The sequence below is a fragment of the Giraffa tippelskirchi genome, chromosome 10 (assembly GCF_054371585.1).
Source record: "Giraffa tippelskirchi isolate mGirTip1 chromosome 10, T2T-mGirTip1v1.2.pri, whole genome shotgun sequence".
NCBI lineage: Eukaryota > Metazoa > Chordata > Mammalia > Artiodactyla > Giraffidae > Giraffa > Giraffa tippelskirchi.
In genome coordinates, this window is record NC_137284.1 from 139,860,559 (window position 1) to 139,883,632 (window position 23,074).

Here is a 23,074-nt window from a genome sequence, read left to right on the forward strand (position 1 = left end):
TTAAATAATTTGCTCAAAGTCATATAGGTAGAAAGTGGCAGAGCCGAGACCAGAAACCAGGACTGGTGGTTCTGGCTCATGCTGTGGACACTCTCAAGTCACCCAGAAGGTACTAGAACGCCTTCCACACCAGCACTGAACTCTGTCTGAGGACGATATACCTATTTCTCTACTCCATTGTTTTGTACAACTTTCTCTAAATATCCAGACCATCTTTTCCTCAACCATCATACATTCCCTTGAAATGATTGCATCGTCTCTGAGTCAGTTTCAAATTCATGTCTCCATTGTCTCCCTGTAATACTTGAAAGGCAGTTACAAGACAGATCAGATATAATTCTACTATTTGTAATTTCTACTTTTATACCTATATTGTGTTTAGCAAAGTCATGTGACACCACTAATGCCAACTAGTCCTCTCGAACAATGGCACAAATTAACATGAGTCTATTTACTCGAAAACTTCTCATCAATATTCAAACTGAGCACACAACTCATTTAAGGATCCAGTATTTCTCTTTCTGCAGAACTTCAAGCACAACTCAGATCAGTTCTCACCAAACTTAACCACTTCCATTCAGACGCCATCCATGGAGGAAGGGAAGAGGGGTGGGATTGTGGAGGATGGTTTCCGTCTGCAGCCACCCTGGGTTAGGGGATGGGGTGCCTGCGGAGTTGAAGCTTGTCTTGGGACACATACCCTGAGCTCTGTCTCTAGACCAGAGTCCTCATGATACCCACCTAAGCTGCGAGGAGAGTGTGCCCTTTCGGGCTAATATCCACCTTCTCTAGGACCCCAAATGCACAGGGCTTCCCAGGTGGCGCTAGTGGCAAAGAACTCACCTGCCAATGCATGAGACATAAGAGGTGCAGGCTTGATCCCTGAGTCAGGAAGTTCCCCTGGAGGAGGACATGGCAACCCACTCCAGTGATTTTGCCTGGAGAATCCCATGGACAGAAGAGCCTGGTGGCCTAAAGTCCATGGGGTCACAAAGAGTTGGACTTGACTGAAGCAACTTAGCTCACACGCTGTGGTTCTAGGGCAGCCCCAACAGTTGGACCCCTCTCTTTTCAATACCCTCTAGGCTGGAGTTTGCACCCATCTCACTCCACAGAGTTTCCAGAACATACTTTGCTCTGCTTTTCTCTATTCTGCACAGTGTCTGGCCCTGCACTGGGCATACAGTAGGCACTCAATAAACACACATGGGGAGATACCTGAAAGGTGGCAGAGACACAGCCCCTGGCCCTGTCTGCCCATACTGTGGAGTCTCCGCACATGCTGCTGAGTGGAGGTTACAGGTGGTCGCCTTTACAACAGCACTTCAAGTGCCCTGAAATCACCGGGACCCTGGCACTGAGCAGAGAGAGGGTCTGATTGTCAGACCAAGTGCTGGAGACAGATGCTGAGCGGAGTTCAGGATCAGAGGGCTGCCAGGTGTTCCCCTAATCACCTGGCCCTCAGGTTTCCTGTCTTTCCTCCCACTCCGCCCCCTCTCTGCCCACCCCTGCCCTCCCTTTAGTACTAGCTCTTCTTTAGTTCGGGGCACAGAGAAGGAGAACAAACCATTTTCCTGTCTGCCCTAGAGGTCCTGACAGATGAGGAGCCAGAAGCTATTCAGATGCCCAGCCTGTGATGACCTCAAGTCCTGTGGGGCTGGACTCAAACTAAATGCCTTCCCCGGGGCTTCCCTGGTGGCGCTAGCGGTAAAGAACCTGCCTGCCAATGCAGGAGACATAAGATGCCAGGGTCAATCCCTGGGTCAGGAAGACCCTCTGGAGGAGGAAATGGCAACCCACTCCAGTATCCTTGCCTGGAGAATCCCACGGACAGAGGAGCCTGGCGGGCTACAGTCCATGGGGTCGCAAAGAGTCATATACAGCTGAAGTGATTTAGCATGCACGTACAAGCAGAAGCACAGTTATGAAGATAACCCCGCCAAGTCCTTTGAAGGGATGCAGCTCGTCTGATTGAGATGGGAGACCCCAGGCCCCCAGCTCTCAGTCTCCTGGTGCTAACAGATGTGAAGGGGGGTACTCAGGCTTTTCTGGGGGATTCTAAAAGGGATTGGGGGGTGCCCGGGGGTTGTGGGGGGCTGGTGGCTGAAGGTGAACTGGCTCTTAGCCACCAAAGGCTAAGTGGTTTGTCTGGGTGTTCCTAAGAGTATTAGTAATAAAAGTAATGACAATAGTGATACCGCCCACACCTGACACTTTACATACATTACCTTTAGTCCTAAAAGCCCTGAAAGCTGGTTATTATCATTTGTGCTTTCCACATGAAGACACTGAAGCACAAACTCTGCTTGAGTGACTTGCTCCGAGGAGCAGAGCAGATGAGCTCTGAGGGTCAGGGTAAAGCCCCATCTACATGGCCTATTCCTTATCGTCCTAGGGTCTCCATGCTGTACACATTTCTGTCTGCCAGTCATCCCCATGATCATCTGACAGATCCTCATCAACTGTCATTCTTTTCCTCTCACGGATGCTGCTGAATTCGACCCTATTCAGATGTTAGGGGCTTTTACACTTTCTATGAGTGACCCCCTCAGATGCAAGTCTGTTGGAAAAGGAGTGTGGGGTTAGGGTGCTTTGCTATCCACTCCCCTTATGGGGTATCCTGGCTGTGTCTATAGCTCTGTGTACCCCCAGGATGTTCTAGAATAGAAAGGGGCTCTTGTCCCAATGTGCATTGGACTGGGAGAATAAACCAAGGGCCCTTCTTCACGCAGCAGTGGGGTGGTTCTTTTATTTTTATTTGTTTATTTATTTGGCTGCACCGGGTCTTAGTTGCAGCATGCAACATCTTTAGTTATGGCATGTGGGATCTAGTTCCCCAATCAGGGATTAAACCCAAGTCTCTTCCACTGAGAACGCAAAGTCTTAGCCACTGGACCACCAGAGAAGTCCTGGTTCTGAGTTCTTACCATCACCTGCAGCATCCTAATCAGCTCACCCCACCCCAGCAAGCCTTTTCGATTTCTTAAGCTTGTTTTGGTGGCCAAGGATTGGGATACAGAACTGTCCTGCTGGGAAGACTAGGAGATGAAGAGAACTCTCGCCCCCTTCGAGAGCTCCGCAGTCCTTATTGGAAGAGGGGCCTGGAGCAGACCTTGCAGTAGGAGCTGAGCTGCGTTCTAACCTGGCTCCTCTGCCAACTTGCTGTGTGACTCTAAACAAGCCATTTACCTCTCTGGGCTTCAGCCAGCTCATGAATCATAGAGGGAAAGGCAGCAGGAAAGAGCTGGACCTGAGAAGCCTTGAGGGCTTTCCCAGTCCTAAGGTTTTATGGCGCTATGGAGAATTCAGCTACCAGCACCAGAGTGTCGAACCTGGAACAGGAAGTCATCTCCCCTACCCAGGTCCCTCCCAGGGAGTGGTTCTGCCATGTTTTCAGAATTAATTAATTGATTGATTTGGGGCTGATTTTGGTTTTTCGTTGGTGTGTGCAAGCTTTCTCTAGTTGCCGTGAGCTGGGGCTACTCTCTAGTTGCGGTGCATGGGCTTGTCATCGTGATGGCTTCTCTTATGGCTGAACTTGGGCTCTAGGGCAGGTGGGCTTCAGTAGCTGTGGTGCACAGACTTAGTTTTCCCGCAGCATGTGGAATCTTCCCGGACCAGGGATTGAACCCGTAGCTTCTGCATTAGCAGGAGAACTCTTAACCCCTGGACCACCAGGGAAGTTCAGGTCCTGCCTTTATTAGAAGGAAGGGAGAAGTGGAACATCTCAGTCATTATGCACAGGATCCTCTGGGAATAGCTCCAGACAAGTGGGAAGGCTTCCACCTGAGTGAAATTGGGGGATACAGGGCAACAGCTCTTCTATTTTTGCAAATGCCTGCAGTGGCTCACAGGCTGTCGCTTGCTCTCAGGCCTGCACTTCAAGCCCCCTCTCCCAGGAGCTATTGGGAACAGCCCTGTCTGGGTGCCAGGAGCAAATGTCCAAATGGCCTTGTCAGAGTGTCAGCCATCCAAATGCAAACTGGAGTGGACAGCTTGGCCCTGCGGGGGCGGGAGGAATGACATGTGCCTGGGGACCTGGCACCAAGGGAGAGAAATCATTCTTACAGTAGCCATCACCTTGGACCCCAGGACTGCACTTGTATGAGACCAAGGTCCATGGACCTCTGAGCTTGTCAGACTTCATGCTGGCTAGTCTTAGAACATCCTGGGAGGCAGGTGGGGGCAGGGAGGGACACTGAGGTACAGAAGGGCAATAATGGTCTGCTTATCACACAGAGGATCCTTGGCAGAAGCACCATCCAGAGAGAGTTCAAGTCCCAAGGGGCGTGAGCCTGTCTGTCTTGAACCCCAGTATCACCTTCCCCTGAACTGAGCTTCCTTCTGAAACTCACAACATGTTACAAATCACTTCCAAGGCTTTCCCCAAAGCCCTCTCTCCCACCACGCGTTCTTCACCATCTCTGTTTCACAATCCCAGGCAAAGAGCTTGAACAGAAATACAGAAAACACAGAAGGAGACAGGGGTCCTCCACAGGCCCCTTCACTTTGATGTCCTTGCTCTCTGGGAAGCCTTCTTTGATCACTGTGTTTTTAAAATTTCAAGTCTTTCACCCTGACCGGTCCTTCTGAATTCCCTTACCCTGCTCCATAACATGTATTACCTGATAATCTACTATAGGACTTTTTAGCAGGTTGATTCTTCTTGACTGTTTCCTCTTGCTGAAACCACAAGCTCCTAACGTCAAGGATATTTATGCCTCTTCACTTTTGAATCCCCACTGCTTGAGCTCGTGTTCAGCACATAGTATCTGCCTAGTTGAGTGAATCTGTTGAGTGAACGAATGGATCAGGCCTGGGTGATTCATTACAAAGCAAGATGGCCTTCGCTGCTTCCCTACCGGATTATGATGGAGCTAAGGGGACCAGATTATGATGGACCCCTGCCTGGGCCCTGCTTTCCTAGCTAACTCCGACCACAGGTGGACCCACCGCCTCAGCTCCTGCAGGCATCTGTATCCTGGCTCACAACTAGGACTAGAGTGCCACTGGCTTATGAGAGGGACAGGCTGTGATGTCGCCAGGCACCTGAAGCTGACCCACTGTCAACAGGAGTCAGTAAAACAAAGAGCTCCATGAGAGACAGCTTTGGCCCAAACACAACTGAAAGTGTATCTCATGAGCAGAAATATGTGTTCAAGGCCCCCCGGCTCTCAGGCAGGGGAGAAGTGGAGTGTGGCTGGCAGGGAAGCTGAAATTTACTAAGAAATCTGCCACTTGCTCTGAGGCTATCAAAGAAGACACTTGCCTGGTGGGGGTAATAGCTGCTTCTCCTCCCTGTAGGGGGTCACTCCAGGATACCTGAGGACAGCCACCAGCTCTGCCACCTCGTCTCTTCATGCATCTGCCTCAGTGACACTTCTTCTCACTTCCCTGCCATCAGTTTGGCAGGTTTTTATCGCACTGGTTTCAGTGTATATAGACGTTCCCTGGGGAGTGCAGCAGTTGTGGTAAATATACCATATACATTCACACAGACTGATGGAGACACACAGAGACAGCCACAGGGGAAGGGGTGTGTGTGTGTCCCTGTATGTGTGTGCATGTGCACGCAAACACACACACACACACACACACACACACACATACCCTAGGGAGATACCCAGAGTCATGCAGAAGAAAGGAAAAAGGCAGAAACATAATACAGCACAGCAAGAGACAGGCAGACCTTGACAAAATGACACTGATATATAGCAGGGCGCACTCAACCACTCCCCAAAAAGTGTACATGGAAGGCAGCCCTTGCTGGACAAGAAATAAAGGGGAACTCATATATCCATAACTACAGAAACAATATCTAGCTAGCTATGGAATTATTCAGCTTGCAAATCATTGTAATAGTAGCTCCATTATTCTTATCACTTGGGAAATTCCAAATATTGTGGTACTTCTGTACCATAAATAGGGTAGAGACCAAGTATGTTTTTCTTATTTTAAATCACAATATCACAATCATATTATGTATGACTAGCACATGAGATGTATGATATTATTATTTAAGAGGTAAAATAGGCTATTTAAGTTTAACCAGCAAGTTTATATAAGGGAAAACACAAAGAAAAAAATAGTTCAGAACAGGGCAAAAGTCATAGCAGTGATAAACAGGGGACTGAAGTCTGGGGGGTGTTTCCTTTATCCAAAGTGTAGTCTTTTTATTAATTATCTAAGTTCAAACTTAGGAATTAAGATAAGCAATAAATCGTTTGTATCAGTCCTTCTCTTTTCTAACTTTGGCTCAGTGAAGACACTGGGGGTTCATTCATTCACTCATCAGAATAACAATAAAGGGTTTAAAGTCAAGGTTTAGACAGCTGAAGAAGACAGAGAGCTGTCCTCCATCTGCTGACAGTCTGGTAGGAGGAAAAAACCAAAGTCATCATGTTGAGCTATGTTCCTTCTATGCCTATTTTTTTGGAAGTTCTTTTTTTTTTTTAGTCATAAATGGATATTGAATTTTGTCCAAAACTTTCTCTGCATCTATTGAGATGATCATATGGCTTTAGCTTTCAATTTGTTAAAGTAAGTGTCCTTCAATTAAAAATAGATAAATAAGAAAGTCATCATGGCTCAGTCAGAGAAGAGCTACCATAGAGGTGTAAACCCTGGGTCAGGAACAGCTCAGTGGAGAATGTGGCAGCAGAGCTAAGCTTTAAGGGACAATAACATATCAGCCAGATGAGAAACTGAAGCATGTTTTAGGCATAGCCGACATCAGTGTCATCAGCCCATACTCTTAGCCTGTAGTCCCCGCCTGCAAAGTGTTCTAATCCTTGATGACTCACTCACTTGATGCCCTGAGGCCTGCTATGTCACCAGATGTATTTACCAGGCTGCTGGTGTCCCGTTAGAACCGCAGGTTGTGGGTTCTTGATTTGCTCTCCACTAGGATTGGATCCCTGCTTAGGGGCCTGCCTTGACCTTGACCTGTGCTCCACTCTTCATAGATCACCCAGAATCTTGATGCCCAACTCCACACACAGCCAGTTCCACACACTCCTGGTGCAATGTCATAAGAATAAGAGCCTCTACTTATCGATTCCTTACTCTGTGCCAGGCTTGATTCATGCTGATTACATACATTACATCATTTGATGCATGGAACCACACTACTGGATTTTATCATTACCTCCATGTGCCAGCTGAGAACAAGGAAGCTTACAAAGCCTAACAGCTCCTGAGATCACAGTTAGCAGATGGCAGAACCATGGTTTATGATCAGATATCCTGACAACAAGGCCTGGTTATTTATCCACTTGCTACCTTACCACTCCCCACCAAGAATCTGCAACCCCAGTGGATTATTGGCCCAGATATCAGGGCCTTGGAGCTGTGATTTGGGTGGCAGCCACCCCTTCTCCGTGAGAAGCAGCACCATGATGAATGAAGGTCTTGACTCCATCTTCTCCTGCCTTCTTCCCAAAGTGCCCATAATCCAGCGCTCCCAGGAGGCCTTGCGGGTCAAGCCTGAATGGGTGCCGACCACTAACTGTGCCCCCAGGGAAGTAGGACAGCTGAGGTCAAGAAACTCAAATCCCAAGGCACCTATCAGAGGGGGCTCCACACAGCTTTTGTATTTTCTTCTTTGGAAGTTTTTAAGTCTCAGGTTCAGAAACCCTGGCTTTCAGGTCACATAAGAAATCCTAAAGCATTCAATGCCTGTGGAGGTCTTGGATCTTCTCTCAAGAATTCATTCCACCAAGGAAAGCTACTTCCTCTCAGCGTCCAGGGCCTTGGAGGTACACAGGGAGGGAGAGTGTAGGCCCCACCAGAAGGGAATAAGGAATGAAAGCAAAGGAGCAACTTCATATGGGTCCTGACTCCTGCGATAAAAGGCTCCCCTCTCAGCCCCACCTCAGGCCATTCCCCGGCCACGGCAGCCTCAACCAGGACATCACAATGAATCCCAGTGTGGATGAATGGGGGGTTCCCACACCCCGAGAAGATGTCATCGAGCTCTGGGGGAGGGTGGAGCTGCTGTGGGCTCCCAAGGCATAATGCACAAGCCCTGTGGGTGGCATAATGTGGTATTTATCTCCCCCACTATGCAGAAAGGGAACAATCCAGACTCTGTCAGCAAGGTCCTCTGGGGAGTCCAGGCTTCGCTAATGAAGATGAATAAGATGGGGAATCTGCCTTGGCCGCTCGGAGCTAATGTATGCATATTCATGGGCTGGGAGGACAGCTCCCAGGATGACCCATCCTCCAGAGAGGCAACGGAGGTATGGCAGTGCATAACCACGCTTGGAGTGGGGTGTGTCTTGTAGGGTGGAACACTCTGTGAGTGTACCCTTAAATGGACTGAGTTTCCAAGGCAAAACTGATTCCTCTGCCTGCTGCAAACTTATGAGTCTGGGTCTAAGCTCAGGGACTCCTGAAGAACTGAGTTCTCAGCTGAATTCCAGAAGTAACTCCAGCTTTGCCATTTCCTACTCTACCTCAGCTAATAGTCATCCCCACACCGTATTTGTTCTGCCTGGCATGGCTTCATGGAATTTTCTGGAGGTTCCATGTTAGAGTTCTTGCTGCTATTGTTCAGTCACCCAGTCATGTCTGACTCTTTGCGACCCCATGGACTGCAGCATGCCAGGCCTCCCTGTCCCTCACCAACTCCCAGAGTTTTCCCAAGTTCATGTCTATTGCGTCAGTGATGCCATGCAGCCATCTTATCACACCAAGGCTCAGGACACATGCTGCACATCTCATTTCATACATATAGACCTTATTTTCAGAATCTCCATCCATCTGACTCTTTCATGATCTGTCCGCAACTATTTTTGGGGGGTGACAAATCCTTGCCCACCATAGACCTCTAGGGTCCATGAAGGTGACCTTGGTAGGAGATTATACACTGTGTAGGAAAATCTAGACCAGAAACTTGAGCATTCAGACTGCGTTTCTTCAAAAGAGGGCAAGTGTTGGCCCTGCCCCTATACACACCATCACTCTGAAGTCAGTGGATTTGTCTTTGACTCACGGATATTTTGATATTTGAACGATTTCCTTCCCTGTTTCAGGTGCACTCAGCCTCTGTCCCCAGGCAGCAGAACAGAAAGGATACACAGTGAGCCCAATAAATCAAACCCCCTCTCTGCAGCTGGCCTCCTGTAGGTTTCCACGGAGCCACAGGCTAGTCTTTAGCGGCAAGATGAATGTCTGGCAGAGTGCAGAGAGCCTTACCTGCCTTTCTGACATGATGTAGAGCTGCTCGCGGTCCTTGGAGAAGGCCATGTCCCGGAGCACGGGGCCAGGCTCCACCACCTGCACCGTCTCATACTGGAGGGCGTTGCCCCTGGGCCCGTCTACCCGGATCTGTGGACAAGAGGAAGAAGAGAGTTCAGATGTGAGTTCAGATCCTGAGCCACCCGCGGCCCAGCCTCAGCTGGGAGCTTCTCTCCCCATGGGCAAGGGAGAGGCGGTGAGCCCAGTGAAGTGAAGTGAAAGTGGCTTAGTCATGTCCAACTCTTTGTGATCCCATGGACTCGTCCATGGAATTCTCCAGGCCAGAATACTGGAGTGGGTAGCCTTTCCCTTCTCCAGGGGCTCTTCCCAACCCAGGGATGGAACCCAGGTCTCCCGCATTGCAGGTGGATTCTTTACCAGCTGAACTATCAGGAAAGACAAAAGGGCAGAGTGGCGCATGCCCACCAGGGGTCTCTTGGCAGGGAATGGCCAAGAGAAGGGGTGGGGATAGTGGAGGGGGCGGCGGGGAGGCGAAACCAGGCTGCACTCAGAACCTGGTGTTCTTCTCTCTGGCTCACTATGCCTTAGGCTCACAACCTTTATGCCTTGCTTGTGTATCTTTGGACAAGAGGGTGGGGCTGATATGGGGGAAGAGGAATCTTGGGATGAGGCAAACAGGGGAAAACTGTTGCTGCTTCAGATCAGAGCATCATCCTACAACAGAAAGGCAGTATTATTAGCTACATTTGTTAGCAGAACAAATTTGGATGTAAAGATGTGGGCTGATTCTTTGAAACTGGCAGCCAGGATCACTGCTGCCCTTCGAGGAGAAGCTGGAACCCCAGAAGATTCACACCAGGTTGCCTTCTTCTGTCTATGAACCCACTGGTTTATGCTTCAGATTCTGGAATAGATGTAGGGTCCCCAAATCCCCTAGAGTTTCTATTTATGTCCCCAGTGCAGGGCACGTGGGCATTCCAGGAAAATGTGTTTTGGGCATGAGTCATTCTTAGTCTTCCAAGAACACTTAACAGACTAGGTCATCTCTGGGCCATCTAACAGTCCTTCCTAGAACTGCTGGAACAATGTGAAGATCATGAGGAAAGACTTTTGTCCACATTCCCCAAGGCTGAGGACAAGTCTAGAAAAGATAGGACTTTCCCATTGCCACCCACCCTCTGATTCAAGGTGCTGGCCTAGGTCTTCAGGATCATCACCAGTCTGAGCTCATAAATTTGCCATGACTATTGATGAGCAATAATATTACCATCCACATAAGTTGGGATCACACATTACCATCCATGTGAGAATGTAGGAAGGTGAGGAGAATGCCAGAGGTAGACGAGGAGAAGCGATAGCTAGGAGATCACTAAACTTGATTAGATGCCATTTGTACAAGTCTCTATAAGACAATGCGGTATAATTTTAGAAATTTCAATAACAAAACTAAGAAAAAAAATCATATTCCAAATATTCCCATTATATATTCATTTTTAATTTTAATAGGTAATTGTTAACCTTTCATGAGCTCAAGGAGAATGGCAGAGCTATTCAGAGGAATTAAGTTACAGAAAGGACACCATATTAATGCCATCTGATAACATCAATTCATCCGAAAGTCTGCTGTCTCTCATTTCTGTTGAATTCACTGAACTCTGACACCAGGGTGGTATGTGACGTATGTATTTGATTTGGGGTTTGTGCTAGCCTTTTTGCTTTTCTTTCTCTTAAGCACAATTTTTCAGCCCTTCCTAGACATCAGGTACTGGGAGATGATTTTACACATGATTCCTTATTGACATAATCTTCTCAAGAGCTTTTTTGTTCCAGCTTGCATGGCCCCTCCAGGATTCATTCCAACCTCTCTCACCTTTTAGGTGGGACTGGACCCAACCCCTGTTTCCTGAGCTGGTCTTCAATGGGCAGAAACAAATCAGTTTAATCTCACTCTCTGGCCACAGCGATGGAGAGAAAGCAGACCCAAACCATTCAACACTTGCAATTAGAGTGAAGCAGGGACTATGTCTTGTGACAGGGGAAGAAAGCACCTCCCCTCACCCTTGATAAGATCAAAGAAACAGGTAGCTCCCAGAACTATTGGCAACCCTCTTATTATAAGAACGGAGTGGGGGGCTGGAGCCAGGGAAGGCCAGGGACAGAGATGAAAAGCACTGGTCTTTGTTGATGTCCCTGAGCCACTGAATCAAAATAGCCCCGAAGGCTATCATGTGTCCAGGCCTTTCTAGCTACTCAGGATACTTTCTTATTGTTAAAGTAACAGAAAGGTTTTCTGCAACATCTAATGATATGTTCTGATAGAATAGATGGGGGAAATGGGACACAGTACATTAAATAACTGCCCTGAGCTATCAAATCTGACAAATGAATGAGGATCCTGCCTGACCCTGGAATCTGTATTTTTCCTACCACTCCAGTACATGAGGGACACTGTTCCTTGATGAGGTTCACGTTTACTTTCTGGGGGTACCACCAAAGGCAGGGGCCTCCGGTACGTACACATTCCAGAGGCTTTTGCCCGTCATTTCCAGTTCTGAAGCTGAAACACTTGTGCTTGACAAATATTCATTTTTAAAATGAAGAAATGAATGAAGCTCAAACTCTTCTTTGCAGATTTCCCATTAGCTCAGGAAAACAACAACAATAACGAAAAAAAAAAAAAACTGGTGAAGGAATTAAGAAGAGACATGCTTAGCTGTTAAAATCCAAATGACTGGGAATCCAGTAGCCCTCCTCCTTCTGTCCCCACCCCCAAGCCACCAAAGGTCCACCCTGAGCAGGTCTTTCCTTAATCTGAATGAAATGGGAGCTCATGCAAAACCAATTGGGATTACCACCCAAGTCTGACCGCGCGTTGATGGCCTTGGCCTCCAGCCCAGCCAGGCTGCCTCCCCAGCTGTGAATCACTCTTGGAGCAGCAGCACAAGAGTGATCTTGTGCAGCCTGGCTGGTCTCCAGCCCCTTACGGCTGCCAGCAGGAGCAGGCACCCCTCGGGGATGCTGGCAGAAAGGAGTCCCCTCCAGTGCCCTGTGTTGTGATCCCCGAGGGAAATTGGATTCAGTGCCTAAGTGACTGTCTTTATCATTTGGCTCCACCTTCCCTGCTCTTTAGGATGAGGTGATGGGCTGGATGTGGACATCAGAAGAAACTAGGAGAACTGGGCAGGGACAGAGGGGGTGGACCAGGGAGCACTAATAGGGCAAGTTTTTCCAGGCCTGGAGAGGCAAGGCATGGGGCAATGGGCCCCACTCTTGCCCACTCCTCCAGGGCAGGAAATCAGTAATTGAAAAGGTGATTATTCCCTTCACATCACCCCACCCCAATCCATACTACTTGTTTCAGGAAACAGAAAGGAAAGCATCTATTCAACCCATCTGCTGAAAAGAGTCTCACACAAGACTTGGATAAAAGGAGTTTGTGATGGGACGTGCTGAATGATGGACAGCTGTCAAATTTAGGTAGGCTGGACTAGCTGCTGGCTCTTAGGCAACAAGAACTGCTAGGAACTTAGTGGCTGCTACGTGTCAGACACGACGGAAGGCCTTCTACGTGTATTTATCTTCTCATTTAAACCTCATGACTCCATGAAGCCTTAATATTATTCCATTTACAGGAATAATAAGGCACAGAGAGGTTTTAATACCTGGTTCATGGTCACGAATCTAGTGATCAGCGTGGTCTGGACCGCTACTGAAGTCTGACTAATTCCAGAGTCCACTCTTCAATGCACTTACATAGTATACAACACAAGTTGAGCCAGGTCCTACTGGGTCTATCAACCTGCATCTCTTCTAGGAGTGAAAGTAGTTAATGGTAAACAAGAGTCACCCCAGGAGTGCTGGAGGAACCATGTCTATCTTCCACAGTCCTTTTGGGAAAGAATCATGCATATGAATGAAAAAGATGCCGCTGTAAATTTCCAAAATAACGATCCCTTATATTTTTGTTTTACACCTTGCTGAGAATGTTATTCTTAAATAACACTGTCTCATCTGATGGCTATAAAGTTTTTATGATGTTGACTGCCAGCATAATCATTCTCATTTTACCAATGAAAAAACTGAGATGGGGGCTGTTTTTGGGCCTTTTCTAAAATTCAGTGATAAACCAATGACAGTCAGGACTAGAACCCAGGTCTCCTGATTCCTAGCTCAGAACTTGTGGTTGAGCTATTTAGATTTTTCCTGAGCCTTTGACAAGGTTCCACATGAAAAAATTTTAAAAATAATGAGTCTCCATGGGACTTTGGGCAGTTTGGCCATGGAGAGAGAATCAACTTAGAGATAGAAAAAGATACATTTCTATGTGGAGAAGTGGGAACTGGGGGACTCGCCAAGCAGTAGTGTTATGACTGGTCTTATTTACTATCTTTTATAAGTGGTCTGGAGCAGAGAGTAGGAACATTTACAGCTGATCCTAAGCTCTTTGGAATAGCCAGAAGGCCCATGATGGAAATGAGCTACAGAAAGACGGTGCCTCCTCTGTGGGAACTGATGGTGGGGGAGGAGCTATAATTGAGCAAATAGACCTGGGATGTCAAGTCTCACAGTGGCAGGGATCATGCTTGGTGTATCCAATGCTGCAGCCCCAATGCCTAGCACATGACCCAAGGCACAATTGGTGCTCAGTAAGTAGTTACCAACAGATGTGGGTAAGAGTATGGAAAAAGGAACCTTTGTACACTATTGGTAGTGTGTAAATTGGTATAGCCACTAAGGAAAACAGTAAGGTAGCTTCTCAAAAAATTAAAAACAGACCTGCCATATGATCCAGCAATTCCACTCCTGGGTATATACCCAAAGGAAATATGCCAGTAACTCAAAGAGATGTCTGCCCACCCATGTTCATTTCAGCATTGCTCACAAGAGCCAAGATATGGAAACAATCTAAATATCCATCAAGGGATGAATGGATAAAAAATTGTGATTATATATATGTAATTCAGCCTTAAAATAGAAATTCTGCCATTTTCAACGACATTGGTGAATCTGGAGAACATTTATGCAAACTTAAATAAACACAGGAAGACAAAATATTGCACAGTCTCACATATGTGTGAGATCCAAAATAGTCAAACTCTTAGAAGAAGAGAGTAGAATGGTGGGAGGGGAAAACAGAGAGATGTTGGTCAAGGCGCAGGCTTCCCAGGTGGTGCTGATGGTAAAGCACCTGCCTGCCAATGCAGGAGACATAAGAGATGTGGGTTTGATCCCTGGGTCAGGAAGATCCCCTGGAGAAGCGAATGGCTACCCACTCCAGTATTCTTGCCTGGAAAATCCCATGGGTGGAGGAGCCTGGTAGGCTGCAGTCCATAGAGTTGCAAATGATCAGACACAACTGAAGTGACTTAGCATGCACACATGTTGGTCAAGGGATATAAAGTTTCAGTTATTAGATGAATAAGGTCTAGAGATCTAATGTGCAACAACGTGACTATAATAATAATACAATACTGCATGCTTGAAATTCATGAAGAGGGTAGATATAAAGTGTTCTCATCACACACACACACACACACGTGAGGTGATGGATATGTGAATTATCTGAATTGCAGTGATTATTTCACAATATATACATGAATCGAAACATCAAACTGTATACCCTAAATATATACAATATTAACTTTTCAACTGTACTCCACAGATGGAGAAAGGGCTTTTCTGGTGGCTCAGTAATAAAGCAGAGAAGGCAATGGCACCCCACTCCAGTACTCTTACCTGGAAAATCCCATGGATGGAGGAGCCTGGTAGGCTGCAGTCCATGGGGTCACTAAGAGTCGGACACAACTGAGCGACTTCACTTTCACTTTTCACTTTCATGCATTGGAGAAGGAAATGGCAACTCACTCCAGTGTTCTTGCCTGGAGAATCCCAGGGACAGGGAAGCCTGGTGGGCTGCCGTCTATGGGGTCACACAGAGTCGGACACGACTGAAGCGACTTAGCAGCAACAATAAAGAATCTGCCTGCAATGCAGGAGACACGAGTTCCATCCCTGGGTGAGGAAGATCCCCTGGAGAAGGGAATGGCAGCCCATTCCAGTATTCTTGCCTGGGAAATCCGATGGACAGAAGAGTCTGGCAGTCTACAGTCCATGGGGTCGCAAAGTCAGACATGATTTAGCAACTAAACAACAACAACAACAGGAGTGGGAAAAGCAAGTACTTACTAAATAACCGATCAACTCCCTCTGGGTAAAACAAGCCACATTCTACCAATCAGAGGATGGACTCTGAGCTGATCAAGGCAAGATCAAGGTAGGAAGCAGGATCAAAAAGGGAGAGTTGTTAACCATTTATCACTCCCAATACTCCACAGCAGCCAAAAAGTCCAACAGAATGACTGGCAGCTGTCAAATGGGATTCCAGGGGAAAACAGGCAAACAGAAGCCATTCTCTGGACCAAGTTCTCCTAGATACAGACAATCACGTCTAGTCTACCCCTGGTAAGTGAGAACAAACCAGATGCCTGCAACTCGGGGATAGCCTGGGAAAGATTCCTCCAGGCCACAAAGACACAGCTGAGATGAAAGGAGACACAGTGGCCAGTGGCTCTGGTTCCATCACTATCACAGGGGCCACCCTGAAGCTTGGGTGGGGACAGCTTAGAATAAGCAAGATTTGTTATCTTACACATTAGGACAAATAAAATGTATTATGTTATACAGCACAGATGATACTTGCATATCAACCAAGCAGTGAGAAAGAATGAAAATAGACATTGATTTAAGGTAGAAAATACAAAGAAACCCCTCCTGTCCATTTGGGTGTTTAGAAGCTGTTATTCTCTGAGGCTGACTCCAAGGAGGAGACTGCACTCTCAACCGTGTGTTCCTTGACAGAGCGACAGTCTACACTCACTCATCATCCCGCATGCATTGATGGAATGCGCAGTGTATGCTAGGCTCCGAGCCAGCTTCTGGAGGAGATCGGTGACTGCCAGCCCTGCCCCCTGGGAATGTGTGTGTTCAGTCGCTTAGTCATGTCTGATTCTTTGCAACCCTATGGACTGTAGCCCACCAAGCTCCTCTGTCCATGGGATTCTCTGGGCAAGAATAGTGGAGTGGGTTGCCATTTCCTCCTCCAGGGCATCTTCCCAATCCAGGGATCGAACTCACGTCTCCTGCACTGCAGGCTGATTCTTTACTGCAGAGCAACCAGAGAAGCCCACCCTCTGGGATATTTAGTCTCCTAATGGCCTCAGATTTCACACAGATGAGGCCAAGCGGCAAATGCTACAGCAGAGAAGTGTTTGAAGGCCTCTTTTCCTTCCTCCCAGGAGATCTGGCCAACTGACTGGAGTGTAACCAGGAATTATCAGCCCAGCCCCAGTCGAGGCTCAAGGGAGCATGTGTATGTCACAGAATAACAGGGCCACTGCATGGTACCACCAGCCATGAGAGTCTGACTAATACAACACATAGTGGGTAATATCAGATTCATTCAAACACTTGCTTCAGAGACGAAATCTCTTTAGTCAGTAGGAAGACTGATCTAAAGCAGCAAAATGAGTGGCACTAACAGATTTTATAAAGATACGCTGGCAGAGGGAGGCAAGAATGAACACATGAAAAAGGGGGTCATAGGCGAGCTTTTGGCCAACTTCATGGACCCCTGTCCTGAGGAGGAAGTACAGAGGTGTTCTCCAAGGCCTGAAGGGTGAGGTGTCACTTCAGGCCTCTCCACCAGCCCGGTGGAAGGTTCTAGACAGCATGGGGCAGCAGAAATATAATGCTAACTACAAATGCGGGCCACATGGGCAATTAAAAAGTTTCCAGCAGTGGTTACATTAAAAAATAAAAGTGTTAGTCGCTCAGTCATGTCCGACCCTTTGTGACCTTATGGACTGTGACCCCACCAGGCTCCTCTGTTCATGGGATTCTCCAGGCAAGAATACTGGAATGGGTTGCCATGCCCTCCTCCAGGGGATCTTCCCGGCCCAGGGATCGAACGTGGGCCTCTTTCACTGCAGGCAGATTCTTGACTGTCTGAGCCACCAGCAGGGAAGCCTCTCCAAATAAAAAGGTAAAATTAATTTCTTCAGAAAATGTTTATTTTTATTTATTTCTCTGGCTGTGCCAGGTCTTAGTCACAGCATGCAGGATCTTCGTGGCAGTGTGCAGGATCTTTACAGTCACCATGTGGGATCTTAGTTGTGGCATTGGTGGGGGGTGGTTCTGTTTTTTGTTCTTCTTTTTAGTTTTGGCATGTGGGGTCTTAGATGCAGCATGCAGGATTTAGTTCTGTGACCAGGGATGGAACCCAGGCCCCCTGGATTGGGAGCTCAGAGTCTTAACCACTGGACCACCAGGGAAGTACCCAAATTAATTTTAGTAATCTATTTTTTACTAACCCACTGTGCCCCAAAATTGTATCCCTTCAACATGTCTACAGTATAAACATTGTTAATGAGATATTTTACATGTGTCTTTTCATCCCATGTCTTTGAAATCTGATGTGTATTTCATACGGACAGCAGAACTCAGTCTGGACCAGCTATATTTCTGGGACACACAGGCCTCCTCACCAGTCCTTCACAGCCGCTTGGTGTCCAGCCCAGGATAATCTGCTTGGCCCCACTTTCCCACCAGCCCATCCACCGGGCAGCACTGCCACCTCTCCACGCCTGGCACGGTGAGCATCTACGTTGCCAGGCAGAACTGCTATTAAAACATCAGCAGGGTGGCCTCCGCAAAGGTCAGCCATCCGGGGAGCTCCTGGCAGCTGCTTGTTTGTTTATTGGAACATTATCTGGGCCGGGCTGTTTATTTACATCCATTGAAGAATTGAACAATAAATATCGTCTCCTGGTAGCAGGCAGATGCTTGCATTAGAGCATTCTGGCTGCCGTCTTGCTTGAAATAATCTCCCTAATGAGCAAACAGTGCTATTCATCCTTAAAGATGCAGGCCACCCCAGGATTCCCCTTTCCTCTTTCCTCTCACATCCTTCCCAGACCTCCTGGTCAAGATCTACACTTGCCAGACCTCCCGATCAGGCCGAGGAATCAGGCAGCGAGGGTGGGGGTCTCACCCGACAGGCAGGGAAAAATGAACTGAGACCAGAGAGGAAGGGTGGGAGCAGACTAAATCCAGAAACCAGTGTCCTGCTGCTGCTGCTGCTAAGTCGCTTCAGTCATGTCCGACTCTGTGCAACCCCACAAACGGCAGCCCACCAGGCTCCGCCGTCCCTGGGATTCTCCAGGCAAGAATACTGGAGTGGGTTGCCATTTCCTTCTCCAGTGCATGAAAGGGAAAAGTGAAAGTGAAGTCCCTCAGTCGTGTCCAACTCTTAGCAACCCCGTGGACTGTAGCCTACCAGGCTTCTCTGTCCATGGGATTTTCCAGGCAAGAGTACTGGAGTGGGGTGCCATTGCCCTGCGACCCTCTGAATTCTCCACCTGGACCCTCGTGCTTCCAACACAGAGGCATGTGAACCCAGTCTCTGCTTCTCCCCCCAAGAGCCTCAAGACACGACTGCGGCGCTCTTAGGTGTCCTGACCTCAACCTGTCTCCCACGGAGGCAGAAATAGAACAGCTGTGAGGACCCTCGGTGGGAAACGAGCGGCCAGGATCTGCTTCTCTGGCACATACAGGGTTATGGCGACTCCCAGGAGGGAAAAATACTGAAACTTTTGGATCTTACTTATGTGGTTTATTTTGTTGGTCCCCAGAGGCTGAAAGCGCTGCAACCCCGGTCACTGTCACTCAGCATCTTGCCACACAGACGGGAAAGCAGGTGAAAGGAGGACTGAGCACCCGGTAGAGCGCCCGCAGCAGGTGCGTGGTCGGTCTTGATCCTTGGCTGAATGAATGAATGGAGAAGCTCATTCTGAGCCCGAGCAGCCACAGTGGGGACTTTTAGATGTGCAGACACACTCACAGGCACAAACACACACACACCATCTCCATCCCTGAAGATGAGGCTAGGTCTCCACTCAAACACCGCCTCTAGGACTTTCCATGTATAATTCTACGACAAAGTGATGGACGAGGAGGACCTGGAAGGGTGTGGTATGCCAGCAGGAAAAGAGACACAAGTGCGAGGCGTGAATCTCTTGGAAACTTGCTGATGGTGGGCTTATACCTCTCCTTAGGGCAAGGGGCCTCTTTACAATCTCCGCATCTCTGTGGAAGAGCTGCCTGGTTCTCAGGGCAGTGGCTGGGATGACCTCTAAGCTCCCGTCAGACTCCCAGGGGCTGCAAGTCTGTCCCCTGCCAAGGGCAGATCCCTTGGCCCCAAGTACTCACTGTTAATATCCTATAACCCGCAACCAAGGACATCTGCAACAAAACTTCACTCGTACTCACTTGAATTGTCCCCAGTGCTTTCAATTTTTTTTCAGTGGCATGCCCATTTAAAAGAAATTTTTTAAAAATTTATATTGGAGAATAGTTGATTTACAAGTCTGTGTTAGTTTCAGGTGTACAGAGAAGTGGTTCAACTACACATATACATACACCCATTCTTTTTCAGATTCTCTTCCCAGAGAGGTTATTACAGAATATTGATGGGGTTCCCCGTGCTATACAGTAGTGCCCAGTGCTTTCATTTTAAAAATCAGAGCCTCTCCCTTTCCTCTGGCTCTTCCAATCTCCTTCCCCTGCTCGACTTTCTCTTTTTATCCACAGCACTTGTTACCATCTCACATACTACATAATTTATTTCTTTATGATGATGATTATTTATCTCCATGTAAACACCACAGAGCAGAAATCTTTATCTGTTGTGCTCACTGGTATCTGTCAAAGCCCTGAACCATGCCACATAGTAGGAGGTCAATAAAAGTCTGTTGAATAAATGAATGAATGGAAACATTCAAACTACTCATCAACATCTTCATTTGTCCCCAGGATGCAGATTTCTTTCTTATCTTACGACAAGGGAACTGAACAGCTGGGGATGTTCGCACTGGAAGGTGCAGCAGCAGGGGAAAAGCTGGAATCATCCAACCCAGACCCAAGGGGCCGGTGGTGCCCATTCCTCCAACAGAGTGGACCGAGCCGCATGCCACAGGCTTGCCTCCCTGCCTTGAATCCCAGGGCTTAGAATGCGAGCAGGGCCCCTGCTTCTGTATTCACTCTGCTTAAGCCACCCCAGAATAGCACAGTGAGGGTGCTTTGTTTTGATTTCCTGATTCCAGCCAGGAGAAAGAGCTTGCAAAGGGAACTGCAAGAGGGTAAACAGTAATTAATTAGACAGGCTCTGCGCACATGAAACCCGCACCGTGTTACCAAACGCTGTTGGGACAACAGGTCCCTGTGGGTCTTGCGTTAAACATGTACAAAACCGAATGATGCTGTCCAGGTAGCCATTAGGACTTCTTGCCCTGTATGGCCCACATCAGGGAAATCAGGGACAATGGCTTCCATCTCACACCCCACCTGCTTGGGTGGTGACACAAAGAACAGGATACAACTCCAGGGGAAAAAGATGCTGATGAAATAAAAATGAAAGACAGTATGGTTGATATGAAGGAAGTATCAGAAAAAAGTTCTAACCGGTATGTTTCAAATGCAAAATATTTAAAATCGACTTCTCTTGCAGCGTCTTCCCAATCTTATTGCAGAGAATTGCACACACAGTTTACTGGGTTGGAAATTTGGTGGGTCAGTCAGATTGTGACCTTAGAGTAGGCTGTACCCCAAAATCCTGAATGGCTTTTAGCTATGTGCCTCTAGCCACAAAGGAGCATGGACAGACTACTCCCACTCCTGGAAAAACAAGTACCCATGAAGAGACTGTTGATATATGCCTGCCACTCACTGCCATGTGCTTTACACAATCTGCTTGTTCCGCATTTCAGAAGACCAGAATCTCCTGGCTCCTGAGATGCTGTGTGTAGGCAGAGAGTGAGAGGGTAAGCCCACGGGCAGGCGGTGTGAATCCCAGCTCTCTGCTTGGGAACTGTGTGGCCTTAGACAACCTACCAAACTTTCTTGAGTTTGCTTTCCTCAGGATAAAAAAAAAAAACAAACAGAAATAATCATAACAATACTTGGTCGTTACTGTGAGAGTCTGATCATCTCAAGCATGCAAAATACTTATTTGATGAGGGGGTGATGGCTATGTTTCAATAAATGTTCAGTAAGTTTCAGTAATCTCATTGATTGCTAGGAAGCCAGTTTTAATGAATCGATCCCTATGATCCCCACTAATCCCCAAGGGGAGCAGCAACCTTACATGCTATAGAAAGAGAGGTTAGAGGATGTGGCCCACAGAGTGGACTTTCAAATTCCAACAAGGTCACCTAAAGAAAGAGAGAAGAGGCCCCAGGGCTCAGCTGTGGACCCTCTGTGAAAGTGGTTCAGTCGTGTCCGACTCTTTGTGACCCCATGGACTATACAGTCTATGTAATTCTCCAGGCCAGAATACTGGAGTGGGTAGCCTATTGCTTTTCCAGCAGATATTCCTGACCAGGGATTGAACTGGGGTCTCCCACATTGCAGGCAGATTCTTTACCAATTGAGCTATCAGGGAAGCCTATGGACCATATGAGCAGACTAGAAAATGGGCATCACCAGACAGAGGAAACTAGGCCTAGAAGAGTCTGTGCCCACGATGGAGGGCTCAGATGGGCATCCCACCCATGCGGTCCAGAGATCATCACAGGATAATACCTCAAGCCAGAGGAATTGTCCGGAAACCCTGATGAACCTGGTTCCACTCAGGTATGATTCAGAAAGCCAGCAACTTTATGGAGAAAGATGAATGCACCTTCATGCATACAGTTTGGGCAAGCTCCAGAAAGGGAAGTGGGGTACCACAGCCCAGTTCATGGAAAGGAGGAGCATCTTTGGGGACCCATCAAGTGGGAAGTGGACTCAGGGCTGGCAGGATGCTAAGGAGAAGCAGGGCCTGTTTCCTAAAGGTGAGGCAGTGGCTCTACCTGGAACTGGGGACAATCTCGAACCCAGAACCAGGATGCTGGACTCCTTGTGCCTACTCCCCTACTGCCTCTTCCATGACTTTGGCAAGTCGCTCTCCACCCTGTTACCCCGGCCTTATATCCTCTGGGCTCAGAGTGCCCTCCTGCCAAATGAGGGGGAGGCTACGTCCTCTTCTGTGCCCCCCCACAATTGTTGCAGTCACCTATGGGTTAATGAGCAGAGGTGTATCCTGACTGCAAGGGGCTGAGGTGCAGTCAGCGTTTTCCTCCTGCTGGAAACTGAGCCTCCTCCAGAGTGGAACCCAGCAGCTGCTCAAGGCAGCTGTAGTGGAAGCAGGAGAAACCAGAAGAGGAGTGAAGGCTGGGGATAGATGGACTCTCACATGAGCTATTACGGGAGTTCCGTGAGTCCCAGCTGGTCGGGTCTTAGCTCAGAGCATAGAGCTTCTGGCAAGCAGCTTGGCCCAGAGTAAAGACTCAGGACTTGTGTTGACTGATCAAGGAAAGTGGGCTTTGTCTAGGTTTTCTCCTGAGCTCAGAAGCAGCTGCAACCCCCACCCGCACCCCCTACACCTTCACGTCTCAGATTTTACCATCACTGCATGCCCCATTGCTCTGGTCCCTAAGGCCCACCCAGGGTTCCCTGGTGGTTCAGACAGTAAAGAATCTGCCTGCAATGTGGGAAATCAGGGTTCAATTCTTGGGTCGGGAAGATCCCCTGGAGAAGGGAAGGGCTGCCTACTCCAGTATTTTTACCTGGAGAATCCCATGGACAGAGGAGCCTGGTGGGCTACAGTCCATGGGAGTCAACTTTCCCTCCTAGTTACTTTCTCTCCTGATCCTAATGTTTCCATCTTCAGATGGTCCTTTGCATATTGTCATCTTTGCCCTAGAGTAGAACAAAACTCTGCCCCCCAGGCCTCCTCCCAGCTCTCCCCTACTTCAGGAACACCTCTCCATCTTCCTCC

At 48.0% G+C, this 23,074-nt stretch overlaps 1 protein-coding gene and 2 long non-coding RNA genes across 4 annotated transcripts in view; 1 reads left to right on the forward strand and 2 right to left on the reverse strand.

Moving 5' to 3' along the window:
- PLXNA4 (plexin A4) overlaps positions 1-23,074 on the reverse strand; it is a 648,412-nt gene that overhangs the window by 154,505 nt on the left and 470,833 nt on the right. Inside the window, exon 6 of the mRNA XM_081532910.1 lies at positions 9,199-9,330. Within this exon, the coding sequence (XP_081389036.1) occupies positions 9,199-9,330 (132 nt within the window). The remainder of the gene's footprint in view (positions 1-9,198; positions 9,331-23,074) is intronic.
- Positions 2,736-7,871, reverse strand: LOC145523145 (uncharacterized). Its single transcript, XR_014066383.1, has 4 exons — positions 6,808-7,871; positions 5,270-5,450; positions 4,626-4,790; positions 2,736-3,695 (listed from the first exon to the last, which is right to left on the reverse strand). It is a non-coding gene; the product is annotated as an uncharacterized LOC145523145 (long non-coding RNA).
- Positions 7,958-21,314, forward strand: LOC145523142 (uncharacterized). 2 transcript variants are annotated; one of them, XR_014066380.1, is made up of 9 exons: positions 7,958-8,240; positions 9,036-9,361; positions 10,708-10,879; positions 11,079-11,282; positions 12,563-12,678; positions 17,079-17,242; positions 17,694-17,851; positions 18,891-18,996; positions 20,071-21,314. It is a non-coding gene; the product is annotated as an uncharacterized LOC145523142 (long non-coding RNA). The 2 variants fall into 2 exon arrangements; XR_014066379.1 differs by having other exon boundaries at positions 10,708-10,870; positions 17,697-17,851.